The 26,276-nt window shown below is 38.9% G+C and overlaps 1 protein-coding gene across 5 annotated transcripts; it reads left to right on the top strand.

The window, feature by feature from the left end:
- The first annotated feature begins 121 nt into the window (after nt 1-121).
- LOC147174212 (cytotoxic granule associated RNA binding protein TIA1-like) lies at nt 122-18,078 on the top strand. Of its 5 annotated transcripts, none has more exons than XM_086075903.1 (12): nt 122-380; nt 1,069-1,165; nt 4,063-4,161; nt 5,899-5,953; nt 7,504-7,591; nt 8,552-8,627; nt 11,598-11,706; nt 11,794-11,889; nt 14,286-14,370; nt 14,596-14,734; nt 14,930-15,078; nt 16,780-18,078. In XM_086075903.1, the coding sequence occupies exons 1-12, from the start codon at nt 352-354 to the stop codon at nt 16,916-16,918; spliced, it is 1,161 nt and encodes a 386-aa protein (XP_085932029.1). In that variant the 5' UTR covers nt 122-351; the 3' UTR covers nt 16,919-18,078. The 5 variants fall into 5 exon arrangements, with proteins under 5 accessions (XP_085932029.1, XP_085932031.1, XP_085932027.1 ...); XM_086075901.1 differs by having other exon boundaries at nt 123-380; nt 11,791-11,889; nt 16,780-18,077; XM_086075902.1 differs by having other exon boundaries at nt 124-380; nt 14,927-15,078; nt 16,780-18,076.
- The last annotated feature ends 8,198 nt before the right edge of the window (nt 18,079-26,276 follow it).

Here is a 26,276-nt window from a genome sequence, read left to right as displayed (position 1 = left end):
GTTGAGTTGTTGATGCCGTCCATGTGTTGGGAGCTGTTTTTAGTGTGGGAGCGCTTGATTTGTCTTAATGTCATCTCGGTGCATGCGCACGTGTACGCTTGATTTCGTTTCACCAGAGCGCGCAGGTTGACGCTGCTGACGCCGCTCTTCCGCCATCTTCAACTTCCTATTGTTTGCATCAGACGGAGGCTGTCTGAATGTGCTGCGTCCGCGAGCCGAGGCAACCGCTGACATTTTTTGGATAGCTTTGGCGCTTCAGACTTTCTTTCCCCTTCAGTCGCAGAGGTCAACAAAAACAATTTGTATGTCACTGATTTAAGGACCTCTCAGGGACGCGACCACTAAACCTTGATGATGGACGACGACCAACCAAGAACATTGTGAGTACAACGGCCTCGTCTATCTCCTGGAATGGGAATGCTGCTATGGCGCGTCTGAAACGTCTCCACGTTTTGAGTTCGGATTTGCGACACCGGGATTCAAGCACAGTCGTTATTTTACTTGCATTACATTTTCATGGCGTTAACATGTACATTGTGATATACCATGCGCGAATGAAGAAAACGTTGTCTTAAGCAGTATGAGGCACCGGAGTCGAGGTTTTGCACATGAAACTGGCTAGCGAAGGCTAGCTGATATTAGCTTGCGTAATGAGCGTTGTATTTTCGATTTCAGTTGGTTTACATCGTAATTAACAGAGCGTTTTTAATTACTCGACTGTCCACAAGCATATTTTTTCTAAGTATTGTATTTTGATTAATTTTCAGTGACGATAGTTGTCAACTACCTTAGCATGAGGCCCGTTTCAGCTATCCTAAGGTAGCTGAAAGCCAAGCCACGTCAACGCTCGTAAGACAACCCGGGACAACTCACGTAAAGGGGCGACCTTGCTTCCATGATCGGGATGGTACAAAATGGCATCATTATTACCGTTTGAGATGATATTTTCCCACGTCGCGGCATTCAGTTCGTGTTTACTAAAAGCTAGCCCTGTTCCTAGCCTTTGTTTGCATGCTACTTCCTGTTTGACAAACACTTGATTTCGCCACCTTTTAACTTTTCTTGTAGGTATGTGGGGAATTTGTCCAGGGATGTAACGGAGCCCCTCATTCTGCAGGTCTTCCAACAGATAGGACCCTGCAAAAGCTGTAAAATGATTTTTGATGTGAGTGTCTTGTTTTGATAGTGGTGGTCCATTACATCAGCACTGTTGGGTACACACGTGGACAAAATTGTTGATCACCGTTGTTATTAAAAGAAAAACCCACAGTGGTGACAAAAAAACATGAATCCGACAAAATGATGTATAGACGTTTAATGCAAATTAACCAATGACAGTAAGACATTGCATATGAAGTGTAGTTCAACAGAATTATATATTTTTAAAAAAATGGGGCCCATAACTTAAAATGTAATTCCACAATCTTTTGAGGCAATCACTGCAATCAAGCATTTTTTGAAACTTACAGTGACACTTCTGCACCTCTCTGCATATAGTTTGGCCCACTCTGCATTAGCAAACTGCTCTTAAGTGTTTCAGGTTTGAAAGGTTCTTAGTCCAGATAGCATGTTTCAGCTTTTTCCAACGATGTCTAATAGGATTTTATCGGGGCCCACAGAAGGTAAGAATAGTCCAATGTGTTGATCTCAGCTGTTCTTGTGTACCTTTTTTTTCTTTCTTTTTTTACCCATGTGTTTTGTGTCATTATCTTGCCCGTGACTGAGAATATCTTTCTGGAATACGTTAATTCAAGACACCCTAGTGTAGGGCTGCTCGATTATGTAAAAAATTGTAATCACAATTATTCAAAACTATTATCTTTTGGTTCAAAACAAGAAAATGTTTAAACATTTGAAAATATTAAGACAAATAAAATTATTTGAAACACTATATTTATGTGAGTTCCTTTCAGACCATACAGAATTTATAATAATATATATTGTATTATTTGCAAAAATTTGAAGTTGGGGCGCAGCGTGTGGCAAGCTAGTTTTGGTGAAATAACTCGTGTGGGCGTGCCTCAAAACAACTCAAAATTAATATCATTAGGGTTGCAGCTATTGAATATTTTGGTATTCGGATATCCTACTAAAAATTCTAGCAAATTTGGATAGAAATAAAAATATACCTGTGTGTGTGTGTGTGTGTGTATATATATATACTTTTTTGGTTAAAGAGCAATTATAAATATAGAAGACAGAAAACACATTTGCATGTAATAATTAACAACCAACTGGTTTTCATTTTTAGATGATCAACTATTTATGTATCTATTTTTACTTAAACTGTGCTTGTCTGCAAACTATTTTCCTCTGAAACTCTACCCCAGCTGTCTAGTACGGGCTGTAGTATTTGCACATTTGAAAATAAATGAGACTGCTGGAGCACTTTACCGCTGCTAGCTAGCGCGGCTAGCTTGCTGCTGGTAGCTCGCTGTTAGCTAACAGTCGCCGCTAAATGGTGGCAACAGGCGGCGTACAATACAATGTCATGCATACCGCCATTAGCTTGACTACGACTATCTCAGCGGGTATCCGGGCAGAAATGACGAGGACTCAGTATTAATAATTGTTTTTGTACGATTATGCTAATTTTGTGATCGTGGAGAGTAATAATCGAAATCGTGATTGAATTTCGATTGATTGCACAGCCCTACCCTAGTGTAACAGATATAGCAAAGCAGGCGCAAAACTAAGAGTGTCTTCCTTTGCTGCTTTTCCATTACAGATTACAGAATGCCACAGCCCGCCAGCTGCCATCTAACAAAAACACAAAATGTACAGTACAAATATGTTGTTTTACAACAATACTTAACCATATTTACAACTTCATATGTACCATGGATGAAATAGTGCAATTTTGTAGCTTTGTGTCACCAAGGTGGCAGATGTTGACCGTAACCAGTTGGCCATACGTGCTGTTGTTCTTGTTCAACTTCGCTACAGTGAGTAAGTCTAATGATATGTCTGGTAGTTTTTGGTACGCCGAATGCCCTTCTTACGCAACCCAGCCACGACAGTATAAAATATAATTATGTGTAGGCACCTGCAGACGGTTCTGTCTGTTGTTGGCTTTAAAACCAGGAAATGGGTGTGTGCAGCGGTCAGCGGAGTTCCTTGCTGCATCGCTTAAGAAATGCCTAGATCTATCGGCCAATCAGAAGATGGTGATGTCATGGCTCCGGTCATTTGGGGTTTTAGAGCCAACTTGATCCACCAAAAAGGGGCATTCATGGAGAATGGGGAGTGAGGAAGTTGATGTTTCTAGTGAGTGTATCGACTTGTTTATAACTTGTTGAACTGTCAAACAAGAGCCCGGAGCCCCTCCTCTTCTACGCTCGAAGCAGACCCCAGGTAGTTCCCCCGCGAACATAAGCACGCGAGACGTGGGGCTACGCGATATTTCGTGTCCGGTCTGAGCATAGCATTGCATTTCTGAATAAAATGTGCAATATAGTTACAGCAACATCAAATTGCTTGTAGATGGTCTTGTTGCCACATTTAACGTTGTTTGTCTAGAATTTTCTTTCTAATCTCCTTAGACAACTCTCTTTGAGTTTCTTGTTTCTGTGCTCTACACCATGTTAAACAGCACACCAACAACTTGTCACTCTTTAAATCATGTTTGAAGACACCTATGATTCTATGTGTTGATGTCCAAATTATTTTCTATATGTTCTAGGACTAGGGGCAGTGAGGGTGCCATCATTTTTGTCCCAGCATGTTTCACAAGTTTTTTTAATCCAATAATTCTGTTTAACCACTTTTCAAAAGTAATTTTCATTTGTTAAATTTGATTACATTTATATGTATTATTTTTGCAGATTAGTTATTTGTGTGACCAATGTTGTTTTTTTCTTTAAAAGGAGGGGTACCAGCAATTTTGTCTATGTGTGTGTTTAGGTTGTGGCTTATGAAGGTCTTCAACTGCTGGTGTATTTTACTGATTTACGTGTATTGTTTATCTTGGGCCATAACACCACAAACTACATGACACTATCGTGTCTGTGACAGTGATACTATTGTTTAGACTTAATATCAGTCTTGTTTTGCAATTTACAGACAGCTGGAAATGATCCCTACTGCTTTGTGGAGTTCTATGACCACAGGCATGCTGCTGCCTCATTGGCAGCCATGAATGGAAGGAAAATAATGGGTAAGGTAAGCTATCGTAACTACAGGGTGAGTGTATATTGGGTGGGATTGGTGTTTAACCTTGAACTTGACAGTTTTTAAACACACACACACACACACACACACACACACACACATGAGGGACCTGCCATACTAGATATTTCACAGCTAATATGCAGTGTCGATTAAGGCTGCGTGATAGGGCTAAAAAAATGTGTCACAAAATAGTGTTTCAAATCAGTATTTCGATATTTATTGATCTTTTTTTTTAATCAAAGCAACAAAAAAAAAAAAGGATAAAACACAAAGTCAGCATTCAGAGGAAAAAATATCTGCTACTAAAACTCATTTGTTATTTTCAAAGGATGTACTCTGCTACAATGTAGTATCGATAAAAGTCGATATTTATTGGTGTACGGCAAAACTGGGTGACAGTGCCCAAAAAGCGGTATTGGAACAACACAAATTATCATGTCAGCTACTCACTGTGTCATGCTCTTACTGCATCAGTCGCGCTGTGCCACACGTAATGCAGTGTAATGTGCAACGTTGTTGCCATCCATGCTCCCCTAGCAGTCATGTAGAAAGCATATTTGCGGCCCGTGTAAAGATGCTACCCCAAAGCAGTAATGTTGATAATGTTTACATTAACCTTCACTATTGTTGTTTATAAAGGTAAATGTAGTGTCTTTTAAAAAAACAAAAACAAACTAATGTAATGCTGGATGGAGTGCATGCATTTCAGTTGACCCGCAGACTTCCTTGTTTGTATAAGATATTTTATTGTGTTACTTAAAATTGACTGACTTCAGCACGTGCTGACGGTTGGATTTAGCACTTAATAGAAAGGGAACTCATTTACTTCACACGTAGAGAAATTACCTATTCACACCTATAGACGCTATCTTCCTCAATGAACCTACCATGTTTATTTTAAATATAATTGGAGGAAACTGGAGTACCTGTACAAAACCACATAAGGCACGCAAACTCCACACAGGAAGGCCAGAGCCCATGACCTCAAATGTGCTGCTGATTAGTCGGCCACCGTACCGCTTTTCGGGTTCATTCTTCGGAAAGTCTTATCTTTCATAGATCTTAACAGTGAAGACAAATTTACAGTCCGTCCTTCCATGGATGATGTTTGTGCCTCATAATGTTGAATATCCCAGATTGTTTTTTGTAGTTAGAATCAGTTGGGTTATGGTTCCATCCTGATTTACTGAACCAATGTTTTATGGGCACTTTATTTCTCGATGGTGCTATTAAAAAAAAGATAAAAGATTATTAAAAATTCGGGGCGTCAGGCGATTAAAACATTTAATCTTAATTAATCGCATGACTTCACTAGTTAACTCATGATTAATCACACATTTTATATCTGTTCTAAATGAACAATACAACAATTCTAGGTTTTCATACTCTTGTTAACAAAAGTGGATTTTTTTTAACTAATAGAAATAGTTTAAAATAAATTTTGAACTATTTAGCTGTCAATGGCAATGAATGAGTAAAAAAACAAAATTAATTTTAGACCAAGATTGGAAGTTTTCAGAGTTAACTGTATATTGTATTGCTGTCACGACTCTAAAATTGTGTGACCTAAAACCTTGAAGGCTAGTTTAAAGCAGTGGTCACACATTGGTGTGATCATGCCATGTCTACTCATTGGTCAGAATGTCAAAAGGTCAACTGGTGTGATTCCATCACAGGTCTCTTGTTGTAAATCCCACCCCACCTGGCCTTTTATTTGTCCCTCTGCAGGAAGTCAAAGTCAACTGGGCCACTACGCCAACAAGCCAGAAAAAAGACACGAGTAGTAAGTACAAGTTATTTAATGGATCATGTTATATTCTGTGTACAGAACATGAAGCTCAGTTTTATTTGCAACTCGTTCAAATGATTTGTGTCAATATCACTCTACAGATCGCAATGTGCTACAACAAGTATTTTCTCCCTCAGTTTCAGATAGTCACTGTAATTTCTTGAGCAGAACGCATGTTTTTGCAAAATATAATTAACAAAAGTGCAATTAATCGAAATTCAATTACAAATTCAATTAGTACACTCCACAATTACAAAATCAGCATAATTGTAAGAAAAGACAGTTAATACTAATTTTGAGTTGTTTGAGTTTTTTAAATTTATACATTTGCACCTTTTATTTTATTATAAATTTTAAAATGACTAATTGTAAATAAATTGAAACGTGCATAATAGTGTTTCAATTGTTTTTATTTGTCTTAATATTTTCTTGTTTTTTACCCAAAAAATAATTGTGATTTCAGTTGTTGCCAAAATAATAGTGTTGAATATTATCTTCATAATCGAGCATCCCTAGTGGAGGGTGCATTCATGACTACAAGTGAAATAACATTGCCACATTGTATAGATGTTTACCGGTGCTTAGGGATGGTGAAAAAAGTGTGCCGTCATTCCAGTACGTTTTTTTTATGTCGAATGTTACGTTATATTGATGCATATCCGAGGCATTCTGCAGTTTTCCGATTTTGTGTGATCACGCGAGAGTTGTGACAGCTCCTCCCAAGGTGCTAGTGTTGGCAGCCAAAATTGTTAGCAAGGTAAAATAATTGCTCTTTGCACAACAAAATATGTGTCTGAGCACAAGAAATCTCAATCTATCAAATTACTATTCAGATAATAATTCCATCTTTTTGTCTGGACACCAGCAAATCAGGCAAATGTGTAATATGAGTACAAAGGAAAATCTGCTTTTGAAGTGCGATTTTTGCGGTGCGTAGAATGAGTGAGTCGTTTCTCAAAGTTACGGTACGGTACTTACTTAATCCTCTAAGGGCAATTATGTAATTTGGAGGAAGTCACATCCTTTTTTGTGATCATTTTAATAGGAATTTTTGATGCAATGGAAACTGTTGATGAGCAACATATTCAAATAAATTTTGGCCGGTGCACAAGATGTCATAACAGAGTTCAGGCACAAATTCATGAAGGTCTGCTTAAAAGCAGCTCTGACTGAAAAAAGATTTGCATGTCTGGCATCAAATCTGTAATATAAAAGTCACTTGTGGTGTGTCTTGGATGCACCTTGAAGTGTCCCCCCCGTTCCTCCTAAGAAAATACGCTACTGGACTCCACATGGTTGTGCAATGACAGCTGCCCAAAGAATCCCAACATTTTATTAAATGTATTGTTTCAGTAATAAAATGAACATGCACTAGTTTTCTTATAGAATAAATTGATTCAGGGAATAAGCTCTTTCACAGCCATGTCAGTTGAAACTCCACAGTGTGTTCCTTGTGTATGATTCCAATCTGTATCAGCAAACAATATTAATTTTGAACATGAACATTTCTGATTGTGTTTTTTTGTATACCCCCACCTCCAAAGATCACTTTCATGTCTTTGTTGGAGACCTCAGTCCAGAAATATCTACAGAAGACGTCAAAGCTGCCTTTGGACCGTTTGGCAGAATATCGTAAGTAATATATAATAACATGATATCCGGTTCGGAAAATTGATGGATGGATGATTACAGTATTACATTAAACTACTGGCGATGGAAGAAAATACAGGTGGCTGCTTAAGAGATCAGGTTATTTCTAGGGCCTGACCGATATGCACTTTTTGAGGCCGATACTGATTTTTGGCAGGAAAAAAATACAGATTACCGATGAATCTGCCGGTCATTTAAAAAAATATATTTAATGCATAAGATATATATTTTCGCCTCCTGGGGCAGTGTGGTGCCATTCATCCATGTTATACACGCTTAAAGTGACTACAGAAAAAAGTTGCGATTGAATTATATTAAAATAACTAATTTTTCACACATTGGGAAGAATTTGTGCCTTTGCGAAGTGTTCTCTTACCCGTGGGTATGTGTTCCCACATTTGTTTGTAGATATTAGTTATTTAAAGGAAAAACACTCCCGAAGTTGATGCAAACTTCCTGTTAGCATTTGAATGGGATCCTCCCTTCGATTTTAGCATTAGCGCTAGGCTAGTGATGTTTCAAAAATGAAGCAAAAAGGAAGTTTTGTATTTAAATATAATATATATTAGTTTTATAGTCAACTCGAACTGTGGTGTCATTAAACATCTTAAAGAACGCTTGGGGACAACAGAATAACCAGAATAACATATGCTACACACGTGTTAGTTGCTAATGCTTTCGCAAACAAATTGGTGCACTCAGGGTACTTTCACAGCGTCGGAAACTTTGGTTTTCTTCGATAACGTTTTAAGGGAAAAATAATCGACCATTTGGCCAAATTGGCTGATAGTTTTGGCCGATGTTTGGCCCATTATAATCGGCGCCCGATTAATCGGATGGGCCCAAGTTCTTTTCTCATCAATCTCAAAGCAAAAAGAGCTAATTGGGTTTAATCTTGGTGCATCTGAGCATTGTTTCTGAGATTGGTCTTTTTGTCTACAGAGATGCACGTGTTGTGAAAGATATGGCTACAGGGAAATCTAAAGGATATGGCTTTGTGTCTTTCTTCAACAAATGGGTAAGTTTTTTCATTTTTAAAGATTGGTGTTGCACATTTGGCATGGTCGAAACGGGCTCAAAATTACATAGTGATTAAAAAAAATTCAATAGTATTAAAGTGGGGGGAAAAAACAATGAGACATAATTTAATAGGTTTACAAGTGGCAGTATTAAATTATTCAAAATGCAAACCAAATCCCTCCAGGATTTTGTGAAGTTGCAATCACTATTAATGCAAAATCAAGAAAATCTATATTTAAAAAAGGCATCTTTCACTTCAGTTTTGGGTTATTTAGTCTGAGATGGCTCCGTGGGAGGTCTACTTGAAATGGTAGTAGTAGCTAACTCAAGAAGAAGAAATAAGTCATGAAGAAGAAAACCCTCCCACATCGAAGATGAACTTACAAAGAAAGCTACACGTCACATCCTGTTTTAGACGCTAGCGAACAGAGATATCTATGCTAGTGAATGTTGACATTGACAGCAGAGAAAATGCGAAAATCACGGCAAATGACCGTGCAAATCAGTATCTGGACCTTCTGCACGACAGCGGGGGTGAACTATTATGTTCCAAATGCAATGTAATCATAGAATATAAAAAAAAAGAGTCATACTTTGACAAGCATTTCACAAGTGCTGTACACGTGGAAAGTATTGAAAGAAATATGCAGTCTCGACAAATCACACTCACGGAGGTGATAGAGATAAGGTCTGTCAGGAGCACGAAACAAATTAAGGCCAGAAACGTTACGTAGATCTATAAAATTTGCATGTGAATGATGCATGTTAACTCTAGAGTTGGGCAGTTTTCTGATGTAAATAAATCATTAAACATGTCTTTAAATGTGTATAATTATAAACTGAAGATATACAGTATCACCATACTCTTAAAACATTATTATATTTATTGTATAAACTGTATTCTTATGACTTTGGCAAAGACCGGCAGGCGCCTCGTGCCCCGCTTCGCGTTGCTGTCGGCCAATCAGATGACAGCGACGACACGGCCCTGCTCGGCCGCAGATGGCCGGCGCTGCAAAACCACCTCCGACTAGGGATGAAATCGAAAACCGGTTCTTGTTAAGAACCGGCTACCAGTGTTTCAATTCCTTGGCATCGTTTGCCGTTTTTGCCAACGATTCCTTTATCGGTTCCATGCGGGACGATGACGTCACCACGCGCGCAACATTTCCGTGCCCGATGAGCAACAAACAACAACCACGCTCGAAAGTTTGTTGACATATTCCAAGAAAAGTTAACAACAGGGCAACTTGCCATATTTGCAAATTGGATATTTCGTCTATGGGAGGAAATACTACCACTATGCAAGAGCATTTGCACCCACAGCATGCGATGACTGTCTGTCATGTTTGTGGAATTGTGAGCGCCCCGAATGTTAAAGCGCGTATCTCACTCAACGGCGCTGGCTTACGGGGGTAAACGCGAGTGTTTTGCTGTTGTTTTTTTATCAGGGTTCATTCAAGGTTGCAAAACATGCAAAGACGTACAGAACGAACCATGACTTAAAAGCAACATTTGCTACTTCCAAACATTCTGAGTCTGACCGCTCATAGGCAAGGCAACTCACGGGAGTCACATACCAGTCTACTGGCTGCGTCTGTTTTGACTGAGGCAGGGAGGAGGAGTTTTTGAGTGCTCATTTCATGAGTGTTGAAATGTTACTGCAGTTGGACATTTTTGTCACAAAATAATCTAGGTTGTATTTTGTAAATTTCTACAGAAGATCATAAAACAATTTTCTTTTTTTTCTGGGGATCCCATCGTACCCCATTGAGGAGTCCTCAAATGTGGACCTTTTAAAATTCAATGTTACTTAAACATGTCTCTTGTTTACAGATACAACTAACAGATAAAAAAAAGGGGGATGCTAATCTATGTTTATTCACCTTTTTTCTCCCCAAAAAGACTTGATAAAGAATCGAATCGTTAAGCAGAATCAAACGGAATCTGAATAGTAAAAATCGTATCAATTCCCATCCCGCTCCGAGACGGTTCTGAAAAGTGGTTCCGTTGTAACCGCTCGGCCCCGATTAAGTCCCATGGAGACGCGAACATCCGGGGACAAAAAATGCCGCTTTGGTGTGGAACCGGTCCGGTGGAAAAGCGCCAAAAGTCTTCATCTGTATCCTAATTGAACAGCTGGACAATTTGTCAATCAAGCATGCAAGGATCCCCCTCGTCATTATCGTTGCCGTGCGGCTCTTCAGCAATGATGCCGGCTTTTGCGAATGCTCGAACGATAGCGCTAGCAGCCACCTTAGCCTAGGCGTTCACAATCCATTCAAATACGGTGGCTCCCAGTTTGGTGAAAGTGTGTTTGCCGACTGTCATCCAGCGCTCCCACGCTGCTCGCAACTTTATTTTCATTTTAAGAAATCATTTCCACTTTTCCAAGTTTCCAATAACTTGCTCCATGAGCTTTTCAGTTTGTAAGCTATTAGCATTTTAGCCCACAGCAATCATAGAAAATGCCTGCCAAATCCTAGAGGGACTGAAATGGTCTCAGACTGCACATCACCAGCGGTGAATTTCTCTACACTTTTGTAGCCAAACAACTTCTGTATAAAAGACACATATCCTAATCCGGTTCATAAAGCTCATATCTCACTGAGCTGCGCAGGCTTGCGAGGGTGCACGCATGTAGCGAGTGTTGCTTTTTCGGCAGCCTGCTACACTCGCAAACCCTCTCTTTATTCTCCCAAACCCTTTTTATGTTGCAGAGAAATTTTGAACATTTAAATAGGGTTGTTAAGCTTTCTATTCTGACCACAAATATGAATTTGTCGCATATCTGCGATGAGTATATTGCATGTGCCATTATCGCGATGACTGTATTTTTCCGATATTGTGCAACCGTATCCCTAATAATTGTACACCTCGTTGGGCATTAACTCTGATGTATTAGCACCAATGCAATCTAGTTAGATGTGACATGGCAACATTCTTTCCCCTTTTTTTATTATTCCAGGAAGCAGAGAACGCCATTCAGCAGATGGGAGGCCAATGGTTAGGAGGCAGGCAAATCCGAACTAACTGGGCCACAAGAAAGCCCCCTGCACCAAAAACCACCTATGAAAGTGTGTGATTATAAATGTGCATCTTTTTCTTGCACATATTAGTTGTTTCTTGTATGAACAGCAGTGTCGTCTGATTCTTCTTAGCAGGTAACTCCAAGCACCTGTCTTTTGATGACGTAGTGAACCAGTCCAGCCCCAGTAATTGCACTGTGTACTGTGGTGGCGTCAGCACAGGACTGACAGGTGAAAACGCCTCTAGCATTTGGGTTAATGACAAAGCCAACATAGCCACAAGCTTTTTTGGGGGGTGGGGAGGTTGTTGTTGTTGGTGTTGTTGTTTTTTTTAGGGGCGCGAAAAAAAAATTGATTTGGCAATATATCGCAATAATACAGCGCACAATTCTCGTATTGATTCAATATACGGCCGAATCGATGTTTACACACCAATTTTGATGGAAATATTCAACAAATTGTCTTACTTTGTGTTAGGGTTTACATTTTAAGCATGGACGAATGTTCTATTAATGGAACATTAAGCTTTCATATTTTATTTCAATGCTGTTTAAACATGAAACAGATTGCAACCTGTTTGTTAAATAAAGTGGTTCACAGTTATAAGCCCGGAGTTTCAGATAAATACATTTGCATACAAATCTTACAGTGTACATGTACAAATTTCCTGATTAGTATTTTCTAAATTTGAGTAAAATAAAAATCACAATAATCGACTTGTAGATTTTTATCAGGGTGAATCGGTATCGAATCGTGACCTATGAATCGTGATACGGATCGAATCGCCAAATACTGGGCAATTCACACCCCTCTTTGTTAGTTTTTTTTACATGATTACATATTATTGAAGGCACACACACTGTATAGTCTCAGATTGGAGTTGGAACAACTTGCTGTCAACTGAAAATGACATCTGTGCTTAAGTGACCAATCACGGCTGTTGTTCTGGGTTTACTCATTTGACGTTCATGCGCTGAATCTGTAGGCACTGTGATATCATTGTCAATCGACAGCAAGCAGATGGATGAAAGTGGGTGGATTTTTTCCGGCTTAATTTATATTCTACAAACACATCAGAATACCATTTGTTTTTTGTTGTTGTTGTTTTTTTTTTTTTACTAACGGGTATGGAGCCACAACAATGACAATAAGATTTGGTATTGGAAAAAAATGTCATTGTGGAAAAAGCTGCATTGACATTGAAACAAGTATTGGCATTGTAAAACAAGTATTTGCGTTGTAAAATAAAATACAGACATAAAAACCCCCCACTATTTTTTTCAAGCATATTTTTTTGTATTCTGATGTCTTTTTCAATGCCAATCTGCAGGTTTTCACTTATTGGCAGTGTTTTAATGTGGGGGGCGGGGCTTTGAGCGCAAGAACGCCTTCCAGCTTTTCAGGAGATGAGAGAGGAGAGCGCGCCCTCTGTTGGCTGAAGGCAATACTCGTGGATACAATATTACCAGGAACTCCTAAATCGCCTGTAAATCTGTGTTTTTTCTACATATAACCTTGTGGCGTCAGTCTTAATGTTTCTGTAGTAAACCAGTTAGCACGTTTGCTAAATTAGCATGACATGATGCATAAAGTAATTTCAAACGTGGTGGTTTTAACGCCACAAGTAACGTATATAACCACATATAACCTCGTGGCTTACAGGCGGTTTAGGAGTTCCTGGTGAACTTGTATCCATGAGTATTGCCTTTAGCCAACAGAGAGCGCGCTCTCCTGAAAAGCTGGAAGGTGTTCTCGTGCTCAAAGCCCCGCCGCCCACGGTAAACACTGCCTATAAGTGGGAAAAAGAGAGAAGTGAAACTGAAAATAAGTTGAAAGTGGGGAAAAAAAGAGAAGTGAAACTGAAAACCAGAGAGTTGAAATTAAAAACCTGTGGCACTTGACACTCATAATACAAAAAAATATGCTTAAATAAAAGTGTTTTTTTAATGTCTGTATTTTATTTTTCAATACAACTTTTTCAATGCCAATACTTGTTTCAATGTCAATGCAGCTTTTTCCACAATTTTTTTTTCCAATACCAAATCTTATTGTCAGTGTTGTGGCTCCATAAAGGGGCCGCATAGAAAATTTTGAAAAAAGAAAATTGACTTGTCTTCGTCTTTAAGGTAAAATAATTATTTAGCATCTATTAACATGAAATGTTTATACTTTATTGTGGACACCTGCATTTTTAACAGTAAGCCTTTTACTTCTTATACATGAAGGTACAACAATATGATCTTGACAGATAAGATTGCTCAACACAGAAAAGTACCTCTTTGTTTTTAGACCGCTTGCCTTCCTGTCTTAACTCACCTCCCCAATCCTTGCACAGGTTGCATAAGAATCTTCCCATAATAATTTACTGTGCACTCTCTCACAGACCACTATCTTGTATAGACGGCTTTGTAAGACTTTGTCGGTAAAACGTTCTGTTAGTAATTTTGATAAGCTACTTCTGTAGTTTGCCACACCTAAATTTGAGAACTCTAATTTTAAACAAAAATTTATCTACTGGTGGGTCAATTGTCGTCAAAAATGGAGTAACTAAAAAAAACTTTTCAATGGGGATGTACTCATTTATGTTGAGAATTGTTTGATAATAATTATCTCCTTTTGACCTCCAGAACAACTAATGAGACAGACCTTCTCTCCTTTTGGGCAAATTATGGAAATCAGAGTTTTCCCTGATAAAGGCTATTCCTTTGTAAGGTATGTGCAAAAGCATGGATAAATCCATCAAGGGTACATCTTACATACTTAACCAGACACTTGAAATGTTCCTTGTTTTATGTACTTGCTATAAAATAAACATTTTACTTGTTAAAGTGGTACTTTATGACAGAACTTCTGTTATCATTCTGCATTGGGTTTGTTTTTTGCCCCCTCATCTTTAAAAAAAATTATATATATATATATATTCTTGTTTTTCTCCAGGTTCAACTCCCATGAGTCAGCAGCCCATGCTATTGTGTCTGTGAATGGGACTGCATTAGAGGGCCACATAGTCAAGTGCTACTGGGGTAAAGAGAACCCAGACATGATGAACCCGGTGCAGCAAATGCCTGTACCTCAGGTAAATTGCCGTTGTCAAGTCGACAACAAATGGATGGATAAAAGCCGCATAGAAAATAATGTAAAGAACAATCAATTAACAGAGTAATCAATGGAATAATCAACAGGTTAATCGATTAAAAAAAGATTTGTTTGTGATGGCATCTCGCTAGCTATGCTAATAATCCTGTCCTTGTACTTCTTTGCCCTTTAGCAGAACAAGATTAGCTTTGCTGCAGCTCAGCCTTACAACCAGTGGGGCCAGTGGTATGGCAATGGGCCTCAGATCAACCAGTATGTCCCAAATGGGTGGCAGGTTCCCACCTACGGTGTCTATGGTCAGGCCTGGAACCAGCAGGGCTTCAAGTAAGTAGCACGCCATGCACAGGGCCCTCCTTCACCACCTACTTCTACTCCAGCACCACCAAGATTGTGGCATCACAAGCCAACTCTGGCTACTGGAGGGGAGCTGTGAAACTTCTCTCTTATCTCTCTCTCAACTCCACATCCACCTACTTTTTCCATCAGTCCTTCATCTTGACCATCTTGACAGGATGGACAAAGTTTGATTTTATTTTTATTATTATTTGTGTGTGTGTTTTCTATGTTTCATCCCAGAGCATTTCACTTCATGTGAGCAAGGGTTTATTCCATTGATGCAATTCACTTTTTGCCATTTAAATTGTTAAGTTCAGTTGCCAGAGTTTCTAAACGGTGAAATAAGTGCTTTTAAAGAATTGAAATGCTAAATTTGAATTTCCATACCTAAGGGATGCTTTATAATTGCATTGAAGGATTGTAGTCTATTACATTTTGTTTATATAGACTACTTACAACCAGGGAACACCTAATCACACAAGATGTTTGATGTTGCTGATCTGAATATCCAAGTTGTAAATATCCACAGATATTAAAAGGTAGATTGTCGAGAAGAAAAAGACACAAACTTTGGAGGTAACGCTGCTTTCAAGTCCAACTAAGATTAAAAAGTATGAAATAAATGTATACTCTTTGGCAGCAGCGCAAACACTCCTACAGTTGAAGGTTCATTGTTTGCTTCAGGTTTGAGGAACATGAGGCCTAAATGAGCTGCAAGGGACTACTATAACACTACCAGTGACACTCGTAAAATTCTAAATGAAAAAATAAATGGTGTGTAGTCGCTACGGCTTGTCTTGCTGACAACTCCCCTGTCTACCATTTGACATTTTAAATTGGCATCCAAGCATTAATACTGCTGCTATCAATATCTTTGGTTTGCAACTGTGATGATTAAGTGTTCCCTTTATAATATTCCAAATGTGGTGTTTTTGTCAATCATCACTTAATGCCAGTGTCCCCCTGCCCCATTTTGTTTCCCTTAATTTTTTCATCTATAAATACAGGCACCGTTGAGACTGTATGTGAATGTCAGGAATTTGTTTGTAGGTTCTATTCAGATTGAAGTCAATGTTCAGTGACATTTTTGTGTACCCCCTCCCACTCCCCCCAAATAAAACAGCCATTTGTTGGACAATATACAGTCTAAATTCTTGGTGAACATGGATACAAAGGTTTGACGTTGATACATTTGAGAGTAGCATAATAGTTGTATTCAATGTACAGTACAAGCACATTTCCTGCTTGGAGGCTGGACCTCCCCTGGCTTGAAGTTAGCAACAACAACAAAAAATCCATATTCACACTGAAGTCAGTAATATTTGCTCTGTTAGAGCCAATTGGGAGGTGGGGTGCACTCATCTTTCATAGTGTGGATAATCTCGTGGAAATTTGTAATCTATGCTGGCTGGCAAAACCAAAACGTGCTTGCTTGTATGCTACTCGTCTGCTTGTCCACCATGTTTAATCAAATGACACCTTTGTCATCCCTAATTTCCGTTTTTAATCTTTTTCTTTTTTTTTTTGCTTTGTCTGCCTTGCAAACTCTAATCTGCTCTCCTCATTCTAGCCTGTCCAGCCAGACTCTCGTAGCCCTAATATGATCCCCTTGGCTCCCTTTTCGTCTCATCTCTTCTAACCTGCTGGCATTTTGTCTCTCTGTCTTGTCTCTCTACCCCCTTTTTGCAGTCACATACCGGCCAATGCTGGGTGGACTGGCATGAGCGCCATCAGTAACGGTGGGGTAATGGAGCCTACACAGGGATTGAATGGGAGTATGCTCGCCAACCAGCCTGGTATGGGAGCCACTGGATACCCCACACACTGATAAGGGGGAAGGGCAGGAGATATGTCGACCGTCTGCCTTGTTTGGCTTTAATGTGCTCATTGGGGCTGTGTGACACCACCTCCTCTTTTGGCAGGACTAAGACTTTTACTAGGATGTGGATCTGATTGGGAGGATTGACCTCTGTTGGAAGTGTAAAAGGGATTTATTTTGGGGGAGGGTTTATGTGGTCACAAGATCCAGGGAGGAGCAATTTGACCCACGCAGGTATTTTACACTCTTGGTTGGAGCCAAAACTGGCTGAGATCCTGGGCTCGTACCATTTTTAAGTTAACTGTAAATGACAAAACTCTAAAGACCTTTTTTCCCCTGGATTTTACAAATGGCTTCCATTGTAGTTCCTCAGAATCACTGAGAGATGTGTCTTTTTTATTTTTTAAAGAAACTGTCGAGGTCTGAGTTTTACTAAGTTATGAACCAGAGTTCTTTGAGAAATGGAAATCGGTTTCATTTGTACAAAACTTAAAATCTATCGCAGGGATTGTTTGCCACTGCTGCTTCTCTGTAAAGGCAGATTAATATTGCACAGTTCCCCCCATCTTGGATTTGACAAATGTTTTTTGGCATTCCGTTTTTCATTCATATCTTTTGGCCAGCCTCAAGTCTTTTAGACACATGTAAATAACTCTCCGTTTGATACAATGTAACTACAAATGCTACTGTTAACTGTGGGTGCTTGCTTTCTTTTTCATTTCAACTCTACAGTTAACTCCTATTTTGTGAGTAGCAGAGTGGCACTGCCAAATGTGACACCGGCCACAATTTTTCCATGCGAGGACAGACAGCATCGCCATGCAGTACACACTTAAACGTTTGACACAATCCTAATGTAAAGAAATAATTGTCACCTGTTTGTTTTTTCAAGATTTGTTGAGATGCCAGTTTTTGTATAAAAAGCTGTGAGTGGGTCATTCAACCTTTACACCTGCTCTGCTTGTCAAAGAGACGGGAGGCCTACATTACTGTTGCCTTAATTAAGTTGGTTTGTTTTAGCTGATAAGATACTCTTCAATTAGGCAGTGCCTACAGTTGTTTTCAGATCCTTTTGTTTAGAAAGGTGTTAGCCCTGAGAACAGATGACTCTGCTACTGTAAACAATGTTTTCTTGCTTTTGTCCTATTAAAATGCTCATAAACACAAACTGTTTTTTTTTATTACAGGGAGTGTCTAAACACTGAGCCTAAACTGACATTTCCCTTTAACATGAGTTCGATTATGTTAAAGGTTACATTACGCTGAATCTATTTAATAATCTTAAACTTAAAAGCCCGAGTTTATTTGCATTCAGACAGTCATGCCATTCACATGCTGTACGTTACGTTTGAATTCAAATGCAATCTTAATTTTCGCCGGCAGGAGGCGCCCTCCGCCCATTCATCACGACCCGCACGTAAACGCAGCTGCAACTAGCTGCACGCCAGTTGAATGACTATGAATACTTTCCCCACTTTTATTTATCATTTATTTATATATATATTTTGGGGGGGTTATGATATTAATGTGTCATCTCAGGCGATTAACAATTGTTTCACGAAAGCCAACGGTTTCGACACAGAATAGCGTTATTCAGCCTGAGCAGTCACACAGTCCTTTTTTTTCTTTCTTTTTTCCCCCCAGCTAGTCTGACAGGCTGATAAATGGTTTGTCTCTTGATAGCTTCTTGGCTGGACTGGACCGGACCAGGCTTCACTGAAACTGTCAAGAGAATAAGGGATGAGCAGATTAGGCTATAGTTGGAATCAATCAAAATGCTGAGGCTTGCTGTCTTTGTTTTATGTCATCTCGTATCTCTTATTTTAAACAAGCCAACCTGACATTATCCCAATACTGCACACACACTCGACCAGTGTTTACACAGAACAATAATAAAATCCAAGTGTAACACATACTCTAGAAGAAAAATAGAAACCAACTCAAGAATATTCACGATGCAATGCACATGGATATATCATATTTGGTGTAACACAAAGTTTTTTTCATTCACCTAAACACAAGTAGGATGTCAACTCAAAAACTGTTTTAAAAGGGGTTATCCGACCCCAAGGCCTGAAAGAGACATGATAAATCAAAATTATGTGGGGCACCTAAAAAAGTTATACCTGTACTTTACACATTTATTTATTTTATTTTTAGTGTTTTTTCCCCCAGCTAATTGAACACGCTCCACAAAACTCTTGCTGATATTTAATCCAAGTTTAGGTATGCATATGCTTTCGAACAAAACAGCGTCTTATTTTGTGGTGTCAAAATATTACATCAACTTACTTCCCGATGACCAGTAAAATTCTTTCAATGCTAAAAGCTGCCATGGTTAGGGAAACAGTAGGTCCATCTAGTGGTCAGGAGAAGAATTATGGACGGTGGGTGTCATAACTGTTATCCCTTTACCCTTCAGCAGCTCACCCCTGTTGTATAGCAACAGTTGGATATACAAGTGTACCCTTTACCATCGGGTGGAAGAGCACCTAGCGGTAACTTTTCTGTCTGTCACTGTATGTGGCTTGCATAAATAAATCAACAAAGATACATTTGTCGTAAATGGGATTTAAAACAAAATCACGACACACCTGATGATCTCCAGGCAGCACCGTAGTCTAAGAGATATTTAATTTGAACATTGATGGTCTTGGATACAGATAATAATCAACCAATAAACATAGCATGTTTGTATCTCAGGTGGCTTGACAAAGTACAGTACGTGCACGGATGCACGAACAAACGGGCTGAAGAAAGCATTGAGATCTTGAGAGACGCAAGGTGTACCCTGCAAATTGTTTAGGTGAATAGTATTTGTGCGTTTTCTGTGTTCCCACGTCAAGTGACAGCTTGCGGCAGTGGCTGACAGCAAATATACATGTTCCAGTAATTAACCTTGACAGACCCAATGTGTTGCCAACAGCAGAAACCTGCTAATGACACAATTAATCCAGAATTAAGGCGTCCTGTCAGACTAAAGCCACACAGTTACTGAAAATTATGCGTGCAAATGTCAGAGGGGAGCATTTAAAGAGGTGAAAATTTGTGAAAGCAAAACACAAGTGTGTGACCTCATGAAATGTTTCTGGATGAATGGACAAAAATTTCCACGAACGTACTCTAAAATCTTGAAAATAATCCCATATGAGTGGAATGTCTTGGTTGTTTTTTGTATTATGAGACTATAGTTCACAGTCAAACAACAATACATAATGTATTATATTTGTGTGTTTTTCTGCCATAAACACAATATTCTGATTAATATTGTTTTTGTGGAATATATATAATAATAAATGAATAACCCGCCCATTTTTTTCTCCGGATTTATCCCAGTTGGCTTTAACTAGTTCTGACCTGAAAGTGTTCGAGGTGAAAGTAAACAACCAAAATGGCGGATAGTGATAAATAATTGTTTTGTTTTGGTCCTGGACATTTTGACCTCGAGCAAACTTGCCTTCTCGCATTTTTTTGTTTCATTTATGTATCTTATTTCATAAGCATTCAGTAGTTCACTGTACAATTTCATGCAGTGAGATAGCAGCATACTGTCACGTACGTTATTTTGAATATTTATGAATGAAGAAAGCTAATTTTATACTTGAGTAAATTGTCTTTTACCATTCACGGTCTGTTTCCAAAGGGGTCGCCACTGTATAGTGACGTCACATTGAAGTTGGTCGGTGAAGTGGGGGGGTCCTTTTTTTTTCTGACTTCGCAAATGGGATTTCCGAGTTCAAGGCGGCGTTCCCATACACACTTCCTGGTTTGAAGTCGGAAAAGTCCGGCATCCCACTTTCCTCGAATGCAGCATGAGCCCTGGAGGCACTGTGATGTAATTTTTAGTCGACAGCAAGTGGCAAAATGTCCTCCCCCCTGAGAAGGATAAAAAACAAAAAAACAAACGCAATGGTAATCAGATTGCTGTGTTTTACACGTGGCACATGGAACATATTGTAAAGAAAATTTGGGACTTGACTTCCCATTTAAGTAAAGGAATTGAATCAGTACTTTTTCGTGTTTATACTTTTACTAAAGAACAGAGTGTGAGTACTTTTGACATCTCTGCTTTCTGCAGGCAATAAATCCCGCACTGACAGATGTGTGTCACCTCATTATTGAAGCTGTCAGTGGTGCAGATGGACACGAGGAGATGAGCCTTTGATCAGGACTCTTCTTAAGCTAATATCACTTCCTGTGTGCACAGACGCATAGTTTGCACAGAAGTCTTATGTAGGACAAAGGCAGCCTGCGGCTAACTCACCATTTCACTACTGTCTGTAATTCTCCAAATTGTGTGTGTGTGGGGGGGGGGGGAGCCCTCCATCTGATTTGACTCATCTCTCATCACCAGCATAGACTAAGGGAGAGCTCCATGGATCAAAGACCGTATGTCACATTCCCACCCCTTCCCTAAATTCATATTTAAGAAGAAGAAAAAAAAAGCCAGAGCTGTGTGCGCACTTGTGTTGGGTGAGAGAAGCCTGCCAAGCTCCTTGACTTGAAGCATGTTTATATACTTTGTCACTCAGGGAAATGAAATGTGTAAATCCAAATGTCAGCAAAGAAGAGGACATTTCTGACAGTACAGAGCATCATGTTCCAATTTTTCCCCCTTCCATTTCTTCATCTTCATATAAATTTTGGTCTCCTGGCTTCACTGCCGACAGATTCATGGCACATACAGAGAGATGACAGAAGATGTGAACATTAATGGAACAGAAAAGAAAGAAGGCCAATGGTTTCTTCATTCAAACATACATGTAAGGGACAACCAAGGTCAGCAATAAATGTCTCTGTGTCTCTGTCTGTATAATCGAGAGCAAAGCTGTGCTTAAGTGACACAGTAATGGAGGGTAGGATATGGATGTGGCCTGTGTGTGTTTGTCTGTCACCAGCACTCAGTGGCTCTGCTATTCACTTGTACATATACAGAGTTGACAGCCCCCGCTTAAATGTGTCACTCCACATTACTACACAGACAGATATTAAGGAAGGGAGGGTTGGAGTGGAGTGGAGGACGGTGGCGGACCCAGACTTTTATAAATGTGTGGGGGGGTCAAGGATACTTAGTATACGTATCCAAAGACGATGTCAAATACTTTTGTTTAATAAACAATTCATTTCAAACGGAGTCTCTAAATGTTGAAATATATTGAAGTACATATATACACATGTAAGCGGTTCAGGAAATGCATGGCTGGATTATAGCACACAGGAGATTTTTGCCCATAATATGCTGGACAAAATGTACAATATTCAATAACAGTGAATGAAATTTGCAATTTTATTTTGTTTAAGGAACAAGTCATATTTTCTTGTTTAATTTCCCACACACCCTATGAAAAAAAGAAATACATTTGTTACTCCTATTATTTAATAATAATGTTATTAAATATTGCTATTAAACCCCCCACTTCTAGACTAAAAACGTTAGGGCATGTATACTAAGTGAGTAAGTGCTAAGCTGTATTCTTCAAGTTGCTTTATGTGATGTTTAAATTTCTTATTTTGAAATCTATGCTTTTAATTTGGAAGGCCGCTCCGTACTTCTGTTTCCTGTTTCACGTCTTGGTCATTCAGCTCATGGATTTATTTTTAGCTTGTGCAAAACAACTTTAAATTATTGATGTCCGTTCAAAACAATCTATCTAAAAATAAAATATTTTAAACAGTCACTCACATCTCACGGGGAAACCAACATGACAAAAACGTGTCAGCTTGATGCACTGATCGGGACTCTGGGATTCTTCTTCTCCAGACTCCTATTGAGGTGGATTACAACATATTGTGGTACATAGCGCCACCTCCTGTACAGGAGAAGCATAGCAATTGGTAGGCGCCTGATTGAAAAAAAATGGGAGGCATCACTGGCAAGACTGCGGCGCCACTGCCCCGGTGCCGTGTTATAATAATAATAATAATGCATCAGATTTATGTCAATCATTTGGCGCCTGCGGGGTCCAATCTCATCTGAGCAGGGGCACGTCCCACCCCGGCCTCCCCTCTGGCTCTGCCAGAGGTGGAGGAGGGGCAACTGCAAAGCAAGCAGCAACGGAGTGCTAAAATAAATGTTGCCTTATTCCCAAATTCTCAGCCATTACACAAGAAGTCAACCCCCAAAATGTGTTTAAAATAATATTTTGTATGCGCCCCCACTAGCCTAAATGCGGAATTCTAATTAATTTTGCATTTGTGGAAAATGGACTAAGCAGCAAAATCCACCCATTTGTATCCATCTCAGAGGACGGCCATTTTGCCACTTGCTACCATGTGAAAATGACATCACAGTGGCTCTCAGGTAACGGCCAATCATGACTCAGCTTGTGAATGTCACATGACCAAACACAGAAAAGCAACTGTGATCACGTTTAGTTGACAGCAAGTGGCAAAATGGCCGCTCCCTAAGATTTTCACAAACATACTCTAATAAAATATTTTTGAAAATAATCCCACGAGTGGATTCATATTCCACAAACAGAGTTGTAATCAGAATACCGTGTTTAGACTACTGAAGGCGCATACAAATTATAACTCTAAATAATATGTTTGTGTTTAAATGCTAAAATTTAGCAAAGAGGTGCATCTCTTAAGTGTAATTTGACTAAAACATTGAAATACAGTTGACTGCTGTGCAAAATAGCCGCTATCTTAATTCAGAGAAAATGTAATCCATCCATTCCAGTTTACTGTTGGAACATTTAGCCAAAGAATTTTAGAAATATATAATTGGACAATTCCGTAGGAATTCATGACAAATAACTAGAAAATTGGGGTAATATATACACTATATTAGATATAAACACAATGCCATAGGACGACATGCATGCTAACTAATAAAAACATTAAAATTGACATTTTGGACTTTTATTTGTGAAGGTTACTTTAATCAAGGTCCTTAATTGAATGTAAAAGTAGTGGGCGGTGAATGTCAATACAGTTGCTGGGGTGTGCAAGAGTTTAGAAATAATCAATGCATGTAATGAAGGAAAGCACCACGGATAATGGTGGTGTGGCACCTGTAAGTCATATCGACACCTTAAAATAATTGCCCAAGTCATTTTTTCAGATTTTTTTAGGAAACACAAGCAATTGAACCATATGCATCACGAAAACTGAATTTTGGAATACTAAACACACTAAGAAATTCATTATGATCTGGATAAGGGTGTGCATAAAAAGATTTATATTTTTGATTGTATATAATAATAAAAAAAGTATGCCAGAAAATAGAGTAGCCTATATATAGTATACAATTTATGTTGTACAGTATACAGACACACATATGCAAAATAAGAAAAGACAATAAGCGAAGACCCAACTGGTCAGATGGAAGACGGGAGATAAAACCAAAAAAAAAAGAAGAAGAAAGAAACAAAAAAGGTCAGAAAAATACAGTATAGAATTGGGATTGTTAAACAAGGGTGTGCACCACTACACCTTGCAGCCGCTAAGATTATATTGTTCTAAATACATTGGTCACCTCTTAATCAATGTGCTGCCATATAATAGAAAAATGTATCAGGTCAAATTGATTGTGATCTTGCTTTTCATGGTAAATTGAAACATACAGTCGGTGTTTTGCAGACCAGACGATGCTGCATTATTAGAGGTAAGGGCTTCATGTCAAAACAAATCTTTCAGCCTGCTCTGGGGTGCTATAATAACAACAACCGACTGTTTGAAAGTGCAATCAGCACCATTCTTCTTGTGTCACTCAGTCCCAATCTAGTTGCACAATCAACAAGCCTCAATTTCCTGACAACGTGAATACCAAACAGAGACTCAACTATGCGTAACAGCTTGCTAACAAAGGGTTATATCACTCTCTGGCAGTGACACAAAACCTGGACAAAGTTTATGCAAGAGGGTGTGTGTTTGTGTGTGTGTGTTTCTGCCAATCATATGGGCAGCATGTTTATTTTACTTTATTTTAAATCTAATTATTATTGTACTTTAATGATCTTTGTGCAGTTTGTCACTTTTTTTTTTTTTTACTCGAGACTGCCACCTCTGGCCCAAAGCGTAACTGCAGCATCTGAGTCAGGCTCGTTCATGGTGCGCGTGCGAGTATTTGCCCGATCTTAAAGCGACAGCCACAGTTGACAAAGGAAGACATGACTTCAAATGAGGTAAGAAAAACTCTGCCCTCCCCTCCCCAAAGAAACTGTGGAGTGTGAGGGTCCGCACATTGTACTATAAAGGGAAGATAAAAGCTAATAGGTGCAGTCAGAGTAAAACAGTCAGGGCTCTTTGTACTCATCTGGGCATTGGTGGAGCATGCATAATGTAGAACAAGCTTTAATATTACCTTTTTAAACTGCACAATGCACCTTTAAGTACTCTAACAGTTGCAATTAGTGGGAACTCTAATTAGATGTTTTATACTGTTTGTACTACACGCACACACACACGCACGCACACACCCACACCCCCACGCACACACACATGCACCCCCCCCCCCCACACACACACAACAACACAGCAAATGTTAACACAAGTAGGTAAGTAGGTACTTGTTCTTGTTGCTGTTTCCGCAAAATTAGTTTGCCATCTCATTTGAGCCCCCAGGCAAAAACACAACAGAAATCACCAGGCACCTGATTTTCTCAAAATACAACAAGGATGTGGTGTTTTGCATGTTTTTGTTACTTAACTGCAGTACTCTTTGGCTTTGCAGTCATGCTAAAAATCTATATTCCCTCCAAGGCTCATCCAGGTGGGATGTGATCGTCATAGTTATATGGTCGACTAGGGAAGTCATTAACAAATGGAGGCAGGAAAAGTCAAAACGTCTCTCTGAGAGACATGAGCAGGCACACAATAGCATGGAGAGCAAGATCAATAAGGATTTAATTGAAACAGGAGACTAAACAAATAGACAGCAAGGGCAGGTAAGGAGCTGGAGGGTACAAAAAGATAATGCAAGCGGACAGACACAAATTAAAACGTACAGTGTCGGCATAAATCAGATTGACGACTGATAAAATGTGGATAAAATAAATATTTTTGTAGAAAAAGTACAATATTTCATTTCACCTAATTTGTTTTTTAAGTTGAAATCTGTTGCGTGATGGTGGTGAGCACTTTCAAGAAAATAATAGGATACAAATTTGATTTAATCCACCATGTTCATAAAACGAAACTCTTGTACGTATTTAATCATCTTTTCCAATTGAAATGAATGGAAATGCTTTAAATCACTTGCAGCATCCCAATAAAAAAGAAACATTGTTTGTAGTACGTTTAAAAAAAAAGAAAAATAGGACTCGATAGTATTTTATTTCATAAAAACATACATTAGGGCCATAATAAAATATAATGTAAAGAAAAAGTCTTTGCCACTTTATTTGCTTTAATTCAATGG

This window comes from Leptonotus elevatus, chromosome 5, assembly GCF_054856555.1.
Source record: "Leptonotus elevatus isolate MCC_2025b chromosome 5, RoL_Lele_1.0, whole genome shotgun sequence".
Lineage (NCBI taxonomy): Eukaryota > Metazoa > Chordata > Actinopteri > Syngnathiformes > Syngnathidae > Leptonotus > Leptonotus elevatus.
This window is presented reverse-complemented; position numbering and strand designations above follow the sequence as displayed.